We start from the raw sequence: 13683 nt of genomic DNA, 5'->3' as shown, positions 1-13683 counted from the left end.
ACTTTGCTGTAGACAGAAGTGATAATGGTTGCAATAAGATTTTTAGTCAGGTACATGGGATGTGGAGCTCAGCATCACTGAGCACAATAATCTAATGTCTGAAATGTAAATGTGCCATCATTTACTGCAGCAAAGTGAAGAATAGCTCTAAGGTGAAAGATAAACAGTAGCAGGATTCTTGGCTGATTGTACCCTACGCTTCTCTGGTGTCTGCTGTAGAACCAGCATATGGGATCACTGGATACAAAACAACCAATTCATAAAGATCAGTGATTTTAATTGAAAATATCTGCTGAAAAAAAATTCTTTCCTATAACTTAATTGTAATGGGATATTAAATATAAAAAACACTTTGAAAACCCCAAAGTAATATTTTGAGCTTTTTTTAATAACTGCATACACACCTCCCAGTTAAATGCACTGCCACCTGCAGCTGAGTGCACCCAAAGCACTCAAAACCTCCCATTCCTGTATTTTCTATGCCTCTTCCATGGAAGACCACCACCGTATCTACTGTGATTAGACAGTGAGTTTCAGCATGAGAGTTCAAGTTCACAGTGAGATTGTTTTGATAATGTAGTGAGCCTGTTTGGTTGAAGAACTCAAGCTAGCAGAGAGAGATGCTGCTGCCCATAGTAGAAGTACATCCCAGATGTACAGCTTTCAATATGGATTATACAGGGAATCAGTAGGAGTGGTTCGTTTGTGGGTGGTTTTTCTTTTTTATCTACTCCATACCAGAGAGTATTTAAATAATTTTATTGATTTTTCACTGTATTACAAAACCCTTCATAATAAAACCTCCAAGAACAGTTTTCCTTTGAATTCTTCATTTTACTGTCAAGGGAAAACACAAGTACTTGTTTTTCAAACCCAGTATTCCAACAGACTTCTTGGTTGTAGCATTTTTGTCATATACTGCAAAAGCCTAAAAGCAGCAAGCTGAGTTACAAAATACATTAAGAAATGTGTTTTAACCCAGGAGAGAACAAAAGAATGTAGGAGAAACAGTGAAATAACTCAAGCATGAAAAGAAAATGCACCCGCCCCCCTTTCTGAATAAACGACATGCAAGTCTTCAGCATCTGTAACATACCAATTAATTTGATAATAGTTAAATAATACAGCTTCAAAGTTGTCATATGGGGAAAAAGCCAGATATAATGTTTTACAGATGGACATATGCATACATAAATAAAACAATGGGTGAGAGAGGAAAAAGTATGCATGAAACCTCTCATCTGCCCTGAACATTCCTTTTTTCCCCCCACAGCTCTCTTCTGAAACTGGAAAAGGGTGGTGAGAATGCCATCTGCTTTGGAGAAGTTCAGAGGCTCCTCATTGCGAATTGCTATCATTTCAGTTGTGTTTCAAGTCAAGCACCTTAGGCAGAAAGACAGAAATGCCTATTAATTTTTTCAACAGTCTCCAGAGAACTCTCCATTCTGCATGTGCTAAGAACTGTCTGCGTCTCTTTCCTAAAACTGCCAATTAGGACAAGTCTCTGCAAGCAATTATGCCATGCTCTGTGTATTTCAGGAAGACTCAAATTGAGATGCCTCAAAATTGCTATTTTATTCTCTCAGAGAATGGAAAAATTGATTCACTCTTGCATATACTCATCATTCTTTTGTTTGCCTAAAGCCATCATGAAACATTCCTGCATTTCCACTTTGCAGGTCAATTGCTAATATGAGCTCAGTGAAGTAGAAAAGAAAGAGATGAAAAATCATAAAAAAAAGAAAAGAGACAAAGGGTTTGTTGCCTATTGGTGAATGAGGCACTCTGCCAATATACTTAATCATCCTGTTACTCCACAAATCAGTGGCAGTGTCAATGGTCAAATAATGGTTCAATCTGTACAGAGAAATGACTCCTATGGGAAGAGTGTGCACTTCAGACTGAATAAGGAAGCAAATAAGCAAAAATCACTATTGCATCAGATTGCAGCTAAATTACCAGAGACAAACATGGGAGCCACAATCTGTGCATGAGTAGCCTTCGCAAAATTCAGATGGCATAACTACTACACAGAACTTTGAAGACATCTAGTGCATCTCCTTGTTCACTTTCATTAGTAGTTTCTTTCTTAATTTTGCCATGGTAATTAAGAAGAAAAATACAGTAATCTGGTAAATTATTTCTTACGTTTGTCACTGTTATTATAGAAGAACCTTTCCAGAGCTGCGTGTCAGTAGAGATTAAGTACATTAGGCTGAAACTCAACAAAAGAATAATTAATCTGGATCAAACTTATCTTTTTAAGAAAAAAATATGAGCATTTAACAAGTTAACTCCTTTAAGCATTGCATATGGTTTTCTATAATCTCCAATGGATCACCAACACAGGAGAACAAACTAGAAGTGAAGAAATGTCCACCACAGAACGAAAAAGTAACACCACAAAAAACCACCCAGGGAATACTAACAAATGAATAGACTTGATATTTTACATGCATTCACTTTCCTACCACAGAAATCAGTGTTACCCGAGTATCGCCAGTACATTTCAATCATATACTTCCGTTTCAACTAGAATTTGCATTGTACTGATGCAGTTCAGCACTATGATGCTATGACTCTGCATAGATACCAAATGTAAAAGGGAGGCAGAAACTACAACAGGAAAGCCAACTCAGGGCAGCAAGAATGACAGGGCAAGCTAAACTATCAATAGAATCAAGAAGATCAGAGAGATGGAAAGTTTGATAGGTGGTATTAACCCATTAATTTCCTCTCGCTCTGTGACCTTAGTCAAGCTCTAAGAGAAAGAAAAAATAAGGTAAATAAAAACTTGAAAATAAAATAAATATTAAAATGCTGTGAACAGAAGATAACTTAAGTGTTCGAGGAAAGTTCAGAAGGAACTGCCCTTGCACCTTGTCATCCTTGATTCTGCAGTTTGAGTATGTAATTTCTATTCAAATGATCTGAGAGCCATTTTAATGACTTTACTAAGCATTGGAAAAGCTGTCCAAGCCTATCATTATAAAAGACAGGCTTTGAGACAAAAGTGGTGCATTTTATGTAGTACAGTAATTTACTACACTCATATTACTGTGCTCCTATTCACCAGGCTGATCCCCATGCTGATCAGCTCATGATGTATGTGATACAGCTGTTTCCAGCAGCAGGTTTCCTCAATATCTTTGAGACCTCTGAATACTGTCCTCCTCCCTACAGAGCTAATATGTTTCTCTGTGCTAACCACTGCAGCCTCATATGCGTGCGGGGTTACATCTAGGTTAAGAATGCCTGCTATATTAGTGCATTGATTCTTCCAAAAGTGTGCCTCTGGGGATTTACTGATGAATTACAACAAGTGATGTTCTCCACTCTACCATAAAAGAATTCATAATAGAAATATTTTGAAGAAGCTAAAGTCTTTTCACTGGAATCCAGAGAACATCCTCTTCAAACAGCCTGATGAAACACTAAAGGAATAGCATGCAAATAATTAGAGTCATCAGAAAAGCCTGGCAGGGAACTCACAATATGGCTTGGCCTGATAAGAGAAGATTGATAACCTAGATGTCTGCTACTTTAGACAATAATTATTCACTATCTGCAACAGTTTGGAAGGCAAGGAGCTCCAAACTCCTTTCTTTTTTACTCTTTGAAGTAGCTGCAGTGACCTTCTGACTGCATCAGTCCCTTTTAAGTTTGCAGTTCCTTTATCTAATAACTTAGAGCTCTTGCTCCCGTGAGACTTCAGATTTCTTCAGGATGGAATTAAGAAAATAAATGTAGTTGCTTGCCTAAGGAATGAAGACTGGTATCTCATCTAGCTATCTCAAGGGATCAGACCACTGATCCAGAAACCCCACTCACATGAGTATTGTACCTGCTGGTGATCAAAGGCGTGTACATTCCATTGTCTGTCCAAAAAAGATCGCTATTCCCTGCTGTGTATGGTAAAACAGGGCAGTGAAAGGAAAGGAGGCAGAAAGAACCAGCTGAGGAACGCTTTGGCCTTACACTCTTGCGAGACTTACACAGAGCATCACTTGTTCCTGGTTTTACAGAGTACAAGAGCGAATGGAGTCTGCCATCCTGCCACTAAAGCTGGCAGGGGAAGTTTGTAAAGCCTGCAAAGCAACTGAGAACAAAGGCCAGGCACACGGCATGGATTGACCAAGGCTCAGAGTATGCATGCTACCCATTCTAATGTATGACCTTATGCTGCTAACACATACACTACAGATCTTGTTTCCTAGCTTTTAAAGGTAGGCATTACCTATATAAATTATGGTGGCATTTTAAAACAAAACAGTCATATGAATGACTGAAGGAGTTGTTTGTTTTTTAAGAGTTTGGCAAAACTAAGGACATCATGCTCCTCGTGACAATGTTGTTTGCAACTGCACATAACAGAGAAGATAACATTGTAGGAGACAAGTTCACAGCAAACGACATGTGTCTGGCAGATAAATTGACAACAGCCTAAATTTAGCTGTCAGATACATACAGATAAACACAGAAATACACAGATATCTCAATATCTCCCTTCTTTCAGTGAGGGAAACTTTGTTCAGCAGGGACATAATGTCAAGAAGCCAAGGTTAAGTATTAAACTATTTTAACTTTTTAAATGTTCAGTAAATTTAATGTATTGATAGGCTATTGACCAAGGTGAAAACTAAAGAGAACTTGCCACATCTATTTCCACCATCCCAGAGAAAGAACAGATGCCAGGCAACATATTGAAAAATAACTACAGAGATTTCTTTTACAAGACAGGTCTTGTAACATTGTACCTCATAATTTCTGATATCCAATATATTAAAATAATATGAGGTTGAAAAAGAATTCTTAATAAGCAGACAAGTGCCTTCTTCATAGAGCAGACAGTCAGCAAACCTCCCATTTCTATTTGTGCATTATCTACAAACCTGACAAGCTAGCAGAGCTCCCAATGGAAGTGGAGGTAAATAAAGTGTCTTCACTGCATCCAAAGGCATGTCTCAAACCTGATTTGCTCATGAAAAACTATAACAAAGTTTGATGAGAAACATACTTTGTTTTTTATTTCCTTTTCACAAGCAGCCTTAAGTATGTAACATACATTTTCAGTTACACTTAATAGAATTATAGAATCACTCAGGTTGGAAAAGACCTTAAAGATCGAGTCCAACCATGACCTAACCATACTACTTTAACAACCCTCCGCTAAATCATGTCCCTGAGCACCACATCCAAACAGTTTTTAAACACATCCAGAGATATATCTAGGAGTAGAAATTAAAGAAAGCAAAATTAAAACCAGTGGCTTTTTTTTTTTGTGTTGCTCCTTCTGCCTGCAGAAAGTTTATGGTATGGGGAAAATAACGTAGATGTGAATCTATAGGAGAGAATGTTCTGGAAAGCAGTGAGTCCCCTCAACAAAAATCCACCATTATTATCATCCAGCTTATTCATGTAGCTTTCCATGAAAGAAACAGGTTTATGTCCTTCAGATTCCAGCACCAATGTCCTCCCTACATACCAGAGTCCCAGTGCAGTAGTGAGATGAAGGAACTTTCATACTCACAGCCTCTATTCTCAAATGAATCCCTCTTTCTGTATACTGTCAATCTATTTTTCAGAACCAAAATATATGTCAAAAATCAAGATAGATATTTCCTATCCCAAATTGAGGTTTTGCATTGAAAATACCCTTCCTCATATGTAAGGTCAAGAACATGCTTTATTGGTAAACTTACATTTGGACTGGTTAATTTATTAGTTGCCAATTATGCTCATTTTCTCTAATCATTATAGAGTGTTTGGGTTCCAAGTATATAATGCATTAATCATTAAAAAGTTTTTTTTTTTTCCTACAAACTGATAATATGCAGCAGGCCTTCAGGCAATAAGACTTAGGCCCAAAGTGTTTTACATTTGCACAGGAAAAATCTTACGCAAGTACATTTATTTTCCACACTTTTTTTTGCCCAGTGTTTGGCTTTAGGAAGAATTCCTGCAAGTGAAACAATATTAAAGATATCCTGTAGATTAAGATTATGCACCTATGTGAATTTTATGTCTATGAATCAGTGAAAAACTATCTTCCTTTAAATAAAGACACTTTCAGCCCTCCTCTGCTATTAATCCTTAAACCTATGCTGCTTTCCTTTTGCATTTGAAATTCTCAGAAGTAGTCTAGGGGAATTAGACACACGTCATCTGTTAATTCCAGAGGCTGACATTTATCTAGATTCCCTAGGCTATTTTATTTTATTTTAAAAATTATTCTAGGCTTCTTTTTATCTTCCCACTTTTCCCTCATAATTGTATTGGTTAAGCATCACCTGTGATTAAAGTGTTACCTCTCTGCTACCAAAGAAGATTTTGTCAGTTTTATATCAGAGGAACCAGAGGGGTGGAACAGCCAAAAAAGAGTCATACAAGTATATGAAACATGCTCATATACATATATATATATTTACAGATGAGATTATCTTTGGAAGTGTTTAAACATGCCTGGTGTACCAGCTACTTCATATATTCTAGTATTCTTCTAGCATTATAATAATGCTGCTTAGAAAAAGAAAAAAATACCATTGGAATTGCTGTTATTCTTAATTGAAGCATTACCTATTTTAACAAGGCTTGCTCTTCTTCTCTTTTTTTTTCTCTATGATAAAGTAATTCTTGAATGATTAAAACAAAATAATTTCCTATTCATTATACAATTAAAATTTCTTGCAAGAACTCAAAAAACCGAAAATCTCCCTTAGGAATAACCTCTTATTTGAAGAGCCTACTATCTTTTATTTCAGTCATTTTATATCCAGAAGACTGTAGCAGTGGAAAAGAGAGGTCAAAAGGTGGAAACATCAATGCTTATGTAATCCCCAAAGAGGATTACTCCCCTCACAAAAATGGCTGGTATGACATGTGAAATTAAGGGTATTCATTTTGTGTCTGCACATCACTTGTAATGGAATTGGCGAATCTTTAGAAAAATAGAGCAACAAGAGAATAACCGAGCTTTTCCCATGGTATCAGCATGGATGGTATTAAAGTTCAAATCAGTTTTTCTAACACGTCACTTGCCAAAGAGCTCTGTGAGGCTCTTTTTTTTGTCTCTAGTCCACTGCATATATCTGTCAACTAAAGGATGACAGATACAGATTTATTAGAAATGGGAGAATGCACTGCTTGGATTCTTGCACTCCTTTTAGTCCTGGCAAATACATTCCTCTCTCATTTGGACCAAGGATACACCCATCCCCAGATGAATAAGATATTTACTGCATTTCTGTGCCAGGATTATGAAATCATCTGATGTGGTCTATGATATGAGAATAATAATCATATTGATTTACAGGCAAAGTTTTCATAGCACTGTGTAGGACAAAATCACTGCACAGAGACTTTGCTGCCCACTCCATTATGTCATTGAAAGCAATAGTCAAACTTAAAAAAAGTTTGGTGGAACACCACCAAAAAATCACATCTCTTAGAATGTGCTGAATGTACTAACTCAGTGTTCAATAAAGTTTTATGGAAAAAAAGCCACCCACCAGCCTCAGGGCTAGTATTTCAAAATTAATTCTTACTGAAACTGGTACTTATATACATACCACATATAAATGAGTGAATGATGAAAACGAAACAGGACTCCTTCTGAGACCTAGCTTTGATAACTGCAGATCCCCATACACGTGCTTTCATAGTAAGTGTATTGATTTTACTTTCTGTGGGAATTTTTCCACACTACTTTTATTCAACAGGATTAGATAGTCAGCACTTTCACCCAATCAGATTAGTTCACTGCCAGAAAAGGGATGAAGAAATTGCCATAAAAGTAAATCGGGTTCATCAATTCTCACATTTTAGTGATTTATTCTAAACCCCAGGAATATTCTCGAAATCTAATAAATGAATAATTTCTTTCTCAATACACTGGAGATAATTGGAAAGGAAAAACTCGATCTTTTGACTGCAGTTCCAAGCTGGGATTAGCTGGAATATAGCATACTGACTGAGCAGTTCCCTGCTTGTTGTACACATTTAATCATTGTTGATGCATTTTAATCACTTAATTTTTCTTTAAATAGAGGGCAAGATTACTTGTGTTGGTGTTGCTTTGTTTATATTTTGTTATGCCCTTGTCTAGTTTACATTTTGTCTCTTATGAGAAACCAGTTTCTGCAGTGACAATGCAAAACGGTTTCATTTTACTGTCGCTAGTGATATTTTGACTCATTTTTCATGGCTACATCCCCACAGTTTCATAAAGGTGCTGCTTCTTGTCATTTGGATATCTGTTTTCAACATCAGCTTTTCATACTTGACCAACATGATTTTCACTGCTGAATGACAACTTTTCCCATGATTATCAATTCAGAGGACTTAAATACTATCCGAAATTCTACTACAGATAGTTCTGTGAAAATAAAGAGGTGTTCTACTGGAAGGAGGATTTAGACACACTTGTAACACCAATTTGATGTCATCTATAATGAGTTCTCAATGAAAAGACAGACATACCAGGTCAATATTCTTACCTTCCAACTCCCAGCAGCCAAGTTCTGCAATGCCCCTGCTGCCCCTTCCAGCGTGTCTGGATTTGAGCACTCAGAAAGAAGTGTGAGGTAGGGTTTGACTATTGAAGGGTGCCACAGCATCTGGATTCCTTTGGGTGGTTCTGCACAGTCTGGGAGAGGTCCTACTCCATCCCACTGTTGGAAAATACAAGACAGATCGTCAGCAAGGATCAGTGAAATACTGAGAGTTGTCTCAGCTGAAGCTGTGTGTATGTGTAGGTAAGCAGTCACTCTTCATTTTAGCATAACACCTGATTCTTTACGGAGAAACCAAATTTCACCAAATTTCCTACACAACAGCTAGGGGACATAAAAACCTCCACTGCATGTATTCCTTTGGTTAGGAACAGAAACCCACTGATTAAAACATACATTCAGAATTAAAACCAGTACTTGCACAGGAAGAGATCTGATCAGTTCTCTGCAATTTTTCTTTTCATGAGAGGGAAAAAAAATCAACAAGCACCACCACTATGGAAACTTAAGTCATTCAGTGACGTAAGCATTCAATCCCTTAACAAGTCCCACAGCACAACTGCAGTGTGCATCGTCCCAGCCATACAACTTCTGACCTCCCACTGCAGGCATCCTCCAGGCAGCCAGCCCACTGCCAGTAACCTTCAGGTTCACATTCAGATCTGTTTAGTAGAACCACTTCTCACATACCTGACTCTTCCCACCAAACACTAGAGTTATTTTCATGGCAAAACTATGAGTGATATCCAAAATAGGCAGTAATAAATCCTAGACAACAGGGTGGATATTACATAAAAAGCCACACCTCTTGACAACACAAACTTTATTACAAGAGAACAGTTATCTTTCTCCTGAAATGCATGAAACTTCCACGTAGGCATGAAACACCTTTACAGAGGGAAATTCAAGGACCATTCTTACTTTTGAAAAACAAAATTAAAATATCATTAAAAATGTATTACAGAAATTAAATATGTAATTTTTATCTACATATGCAGTAAATGTGTATTTTGCTTTGCCCTACTTTGTACAGATAAAGGGATTTAGAAAATTCACAGCCTTAATACCCTTCCTAAAACCAATCCTTGAATCTTCTGCACAATTTTTTTTTCAAAACCTCTGAGATCTCCAGATTTCATGATATGGCACATAAGACTTTTAAATACCTTGAGTTAGAACTTACTGTGAGTACACAGATAATATGTATTGTAACATTAAATATCTACTAGACTTGCAAAGATAGCACAGGGCAAATTCATTGTTTAGACCTGTAACTGCTAGATTTTCCTGGATGATTTAATCAGTTATGACTCAAAGCAACAACAATACTTACATTGGGAAAGACAGATTCTCTCTCATTTTCAGGACATAACTATAGTTTTATTTAAGATAAAATACACAGCAGGGGGGTTGAAACTAGATGATTGTGGTGGTCCTTTTCAACCCAGGCCATTCTATAACACTGTGACTGTTTAATACAAAAAAGTTGCTCAGATATAAAACTTACTGCAGTAGACGGACATTACCACAGTTTAAGAGAACTGGCACAGCAACATCACAGAAACAAGAGGAAAATTGCTTATTAAAGAAAAAAATCCTGCTAAAAAACTCTGTTACAGGGTTGTTTTTTTTTTTTTAATACATTTCTGCCTTTAAACCTATAGGTTGATTTCACTGCATGTGACTCAGTTCTCCTTTCTTCTCCATACAAATCACTATCCTTGCCAGAACTGTCCTTTCATCTGCTTATAAAAAAACACATTAAAACCTGGTTTTTATCTTAACTCTTGAAATTTATTAATTTGCACTATCAATTTTTTGGAAAACAAGTGAAAAACCTGCCTTACAGGTCAAATCCAACTTCACATCACATTTGGGCCTTCTACCTTAGAAAGTCTCCGTGTGATCAACTTGTGATGTTCAAGGACATGAGTTCAGATCTTCATCCCTCTAATTCCAATGGATACATTGCAAACATTGTTCAATTGTGTAGAGTGTATTTATTACACTATTTCAGAAACAATTTACTTATGCATCAAATGCATCAGAACTACCCAGTATATTTTTGTGCACAAGAGAATATACCTCTAAAAACTCAAATATTTACCGTCACAATCCTACAGACTGCAGATAATTTAGAGAAAAATCAGCTGATACAGATAGAGCTGTACTGGTACATGTAGAGCACTAGGAATCATAATTGCACAGAAATTAATATTTAATGTGGCTTTGCCATTCTGCCCAGTAATGACAAAACACTTCTAAAAACGTGTGACAAATTATTGCCTTTGCCTGCCATTCTTGCTGCTGTCTCTTAGTACATGATTATCTTAATTTATCACTGACTATAAGGGAGTTCTCTCCTGTCTGTGGGAGACCTTTTTCTCAACATCACAATGCCTCAGAGCCATGGTGAGGGATGAGAGGTTTGGTACCACATGTGCAGTGAGGAAGCAGTAAACACAGCAATGCTGCATAAGCCTCCCGTACTGCATTTCTGAGTAGAAGTACGTGCCCAGAGCAGCTGCACAGCATGCACAGGGAGGGCTAAACTGTGTACCATGCACGGCAAACATGCTGGGCCTATGGCAGCTTCAAGGTCATGCAAAAAGATGCCCCTGTAGCCAGTTCCTGGTCCTTCCCGGGATGCAGAGGGCACAAACAATTATGACTTCTCATGCACTTCCCATCTCCATGCCTTAGCTCTTTCCTCCTGCACGGGTGAACTCAGCTAAATTATCAGTGAAGGGCTTTATTGCTTCTGCCTTCTTCCTTGCAGAAGAGACTAGCGCCTGCAGCCCTACAGTCCAATTGTTGCAGGGCATGCAGGGCTAATACAGGTCAGAAACAAAGCTACTGCAAAGACTTTCTTGATCCTCACCCATTTATTCTGCATTCCATAAATATAAACATCAAATGCCTCAACCAAAACAAGGTGGTTTCCTCCACTGGTATTATAATACATTTTCTCAAATGATAGCTAAGACACAGAAGTTGCTTTGTAGCTCACCTTGCTCAGTATTAATGAGCCAAGGCAGCATGCTAAATGACTCTACCCAGTGAATTACTGGAACAGTTACCGTGTTGTTGCAGACCATCAGGAATGATCAATAAGGTCTATTTGAGATAGGCTGTGGATGTGGTATGAACCTCTGAAAAAGAGAACAACTGTACACAATTACTCTTCCTAGCTTATTCTAAGGAGGAAGCAAGTCATAAACAAGTACTCCTCGCAAGCTTCCCTGCTTCAGCTGAAATTGCCCACATATATTGTGGATGAAGCTGATGAACTGTTTGTTATGTGCATAAGATACAAATCTCTCGTTTCCTGAAAATGGTGCAAGAAAGGATGAAAGTAAAAAAAAAAAAAAAGCTGAATATGAAGATCTTTAAGAACAACAGACTTCGGAAAGTAAGAGTAATAAGTTCTCAAAGCTTTCATATTACCAAGGAACTTTGAGAGAAGAAAATAAATCACTTACTGAGGTGTTCCCCAATGCCCCACAACAGATGATCACCTTCTTTCTCATCTTAATAAAAGCAAATCCATGTTTATAGTGAAATTTTATTGAATATCAGAAAAGGGTTCAAATCAGTTGATGCAGTTACAATCCTTGGCATCTAACTACTACTTCTCTTCCATAGATAGCTGAAACTAATGGGCACTGCACTATATTCCACAAACTGACTAATCCAAAAATCACATTTAATAGCCCTGTAGTTTTGACTTTGAAAACAACTTGATCACACACGATATTGAGCGATCCTCATGGTTTACATGTATGCAAAGATGAATTTAGAAACAGAAGTGCTGTAAGAAACTGTTCAAGATAGTAGATTTCTTGCTAAACAGCACCTGGCACAACCACCTCATGGAAGACAAGGAAGTAACAAGTGAAAAATAATACATTTCTCAAGCACAATCTACCAGCAATACAGGTTTTCATCCTCCAAATTGGCTTAAATTATTAGTGAAAAATCAGGAATTGCTGCCTATTTTCTGTTTCTGTGCTTTATAATCTGGTATTCACCAGCATAGTACTGAAACATGCTTGGCAGAACAGTAGTCTCAACATATGAAAAGACATTATTTCAGATTTATTCTTTATTCTTCTTGAAATATTATCATCTTAAACCTGAAATTTCACCTGGCTTCTTCAATCAGCGAAGATACCTCACAATAGGAAGTTAAATGGCAACTTCACCGCTATAGAAGGATTTACAGCCCATTTAGCCAGCATACTAAAGATGTGTGCCAGTCAATTCATAATGCTATATAACTTGAAGTGTTGCTGTTATATCTTAAGGTTCCTGACAGAAGGTGAAAGAGAAGGGCAGGCTCATTTCACAAGTGCCACTTCCAATCAAAAGTCAGCTCTGGGGCTAGATCCTGGGCTGACAAGAGTGCTCACAGATGAGGAATTTGAGAAGAGCGTGAAGCCAAGAGGTAAACCTGTTTCCTCTTTGTGAGGAAAGGAAAAGAAATGAAACAGTGACACATGTGTATATAATGGGCTGCATAACAAGAAATAAAATAAGGATGACAACTCCCTGGCTCTTTTACTGAAATTGGATAACATACCCAATTTTCTTAACTACTTTCTGTCACAATTCTTGTTTCTCACACAGCTTAAAGAACAAACCTGTTGGCAACACTGAGAATACTAAAAGCAGTAACAAAGCTTCCAAGCAGATCTGAATTTCTCTACCTCAGGAAAGTGGCAGGGCCTGAGGCAGAGACACTGATGTGTCTACTACGGTCAGGTCTAGGAGGCAGCCCTCTGCAGCTGGGGGGCTTTGTGGGGTAAGAACTCAGTTAACAGCTGACCACCAGGGAGAATTCAACATACAATTGATAATTTGATATTATTGCCCAATTTTAGTAATTCCACTACTAGAACTTCTTAGATAATTCATATACTTAAACTCAAAAAATTAAAGATTACCCTACGTAAGCCTACATTGATCACTTCAGAGGGAATTTGTGAAAATATACCCTTGAGAAAGTAACTGAAGAACCAAAGAAGTATTCTGTTAAAGGAAAATCGCACAATTACATTCATTAAAATCTAAACATTTTTCCCCACATTGTAAAGCAAACTTTATCTTCCTAAGAGAGACAGTTTCATTATACATGAACTCCATGGTGCTGCCAGAAAAGAAAGATACTATA

The 13683-nt window shown here is 37.4% G+C and overlaps 1 protein-coding gene across 9 annotated transcripts in view; it reads right to left on the bottom strand.

Moving 5' to 3' along the window:
• The window catches only part of CTNND2 (catenin delta 2), a 623362-nt gene that overhangs the window by 69646 nt on the left and 540033 nt on the right, over positions 1-13683 (bottom strand). For all 9 annotated transcript variants that reach the window (XR_001465252.4, XM_040695591.2, XM_015282257.4 and 6 more), the window contains one exon: positions 8496-8669. Coding sequence is in view for 8 of the 9 variants with exons in the window: in XM_040695591.2 (XP_040551525.1) it covers positions 8496-8669 (174 nt within the window). In the remaining variant the exon portion in view is untranslated. The remainder of the gene's footprint in view (positions 1-8495; positions 8670-13683) is intronic.

Source organism: Gallus gallus, chromosome 2 (genome assembly GCF_016699485.2).
Source record: "Gallus gallus isolate bGalGal1 chromosome 2, bGalGal1.mat.broiler.GRCg7b, whole genome shotgun sequence".
In the NCBI taxonomy this organism is placed as follows: domain Eukaryota; kingdom Metazoa; phylum Chordata; class Aves; order Galliformes; family Phasianidae; genus Gallus; species Gallus gallus.
The sequence above is the reverse complement of the archived record's forward strand: the minus strand, read 5'-3'. Positions and strand labels throughout refer to the sequence as shown.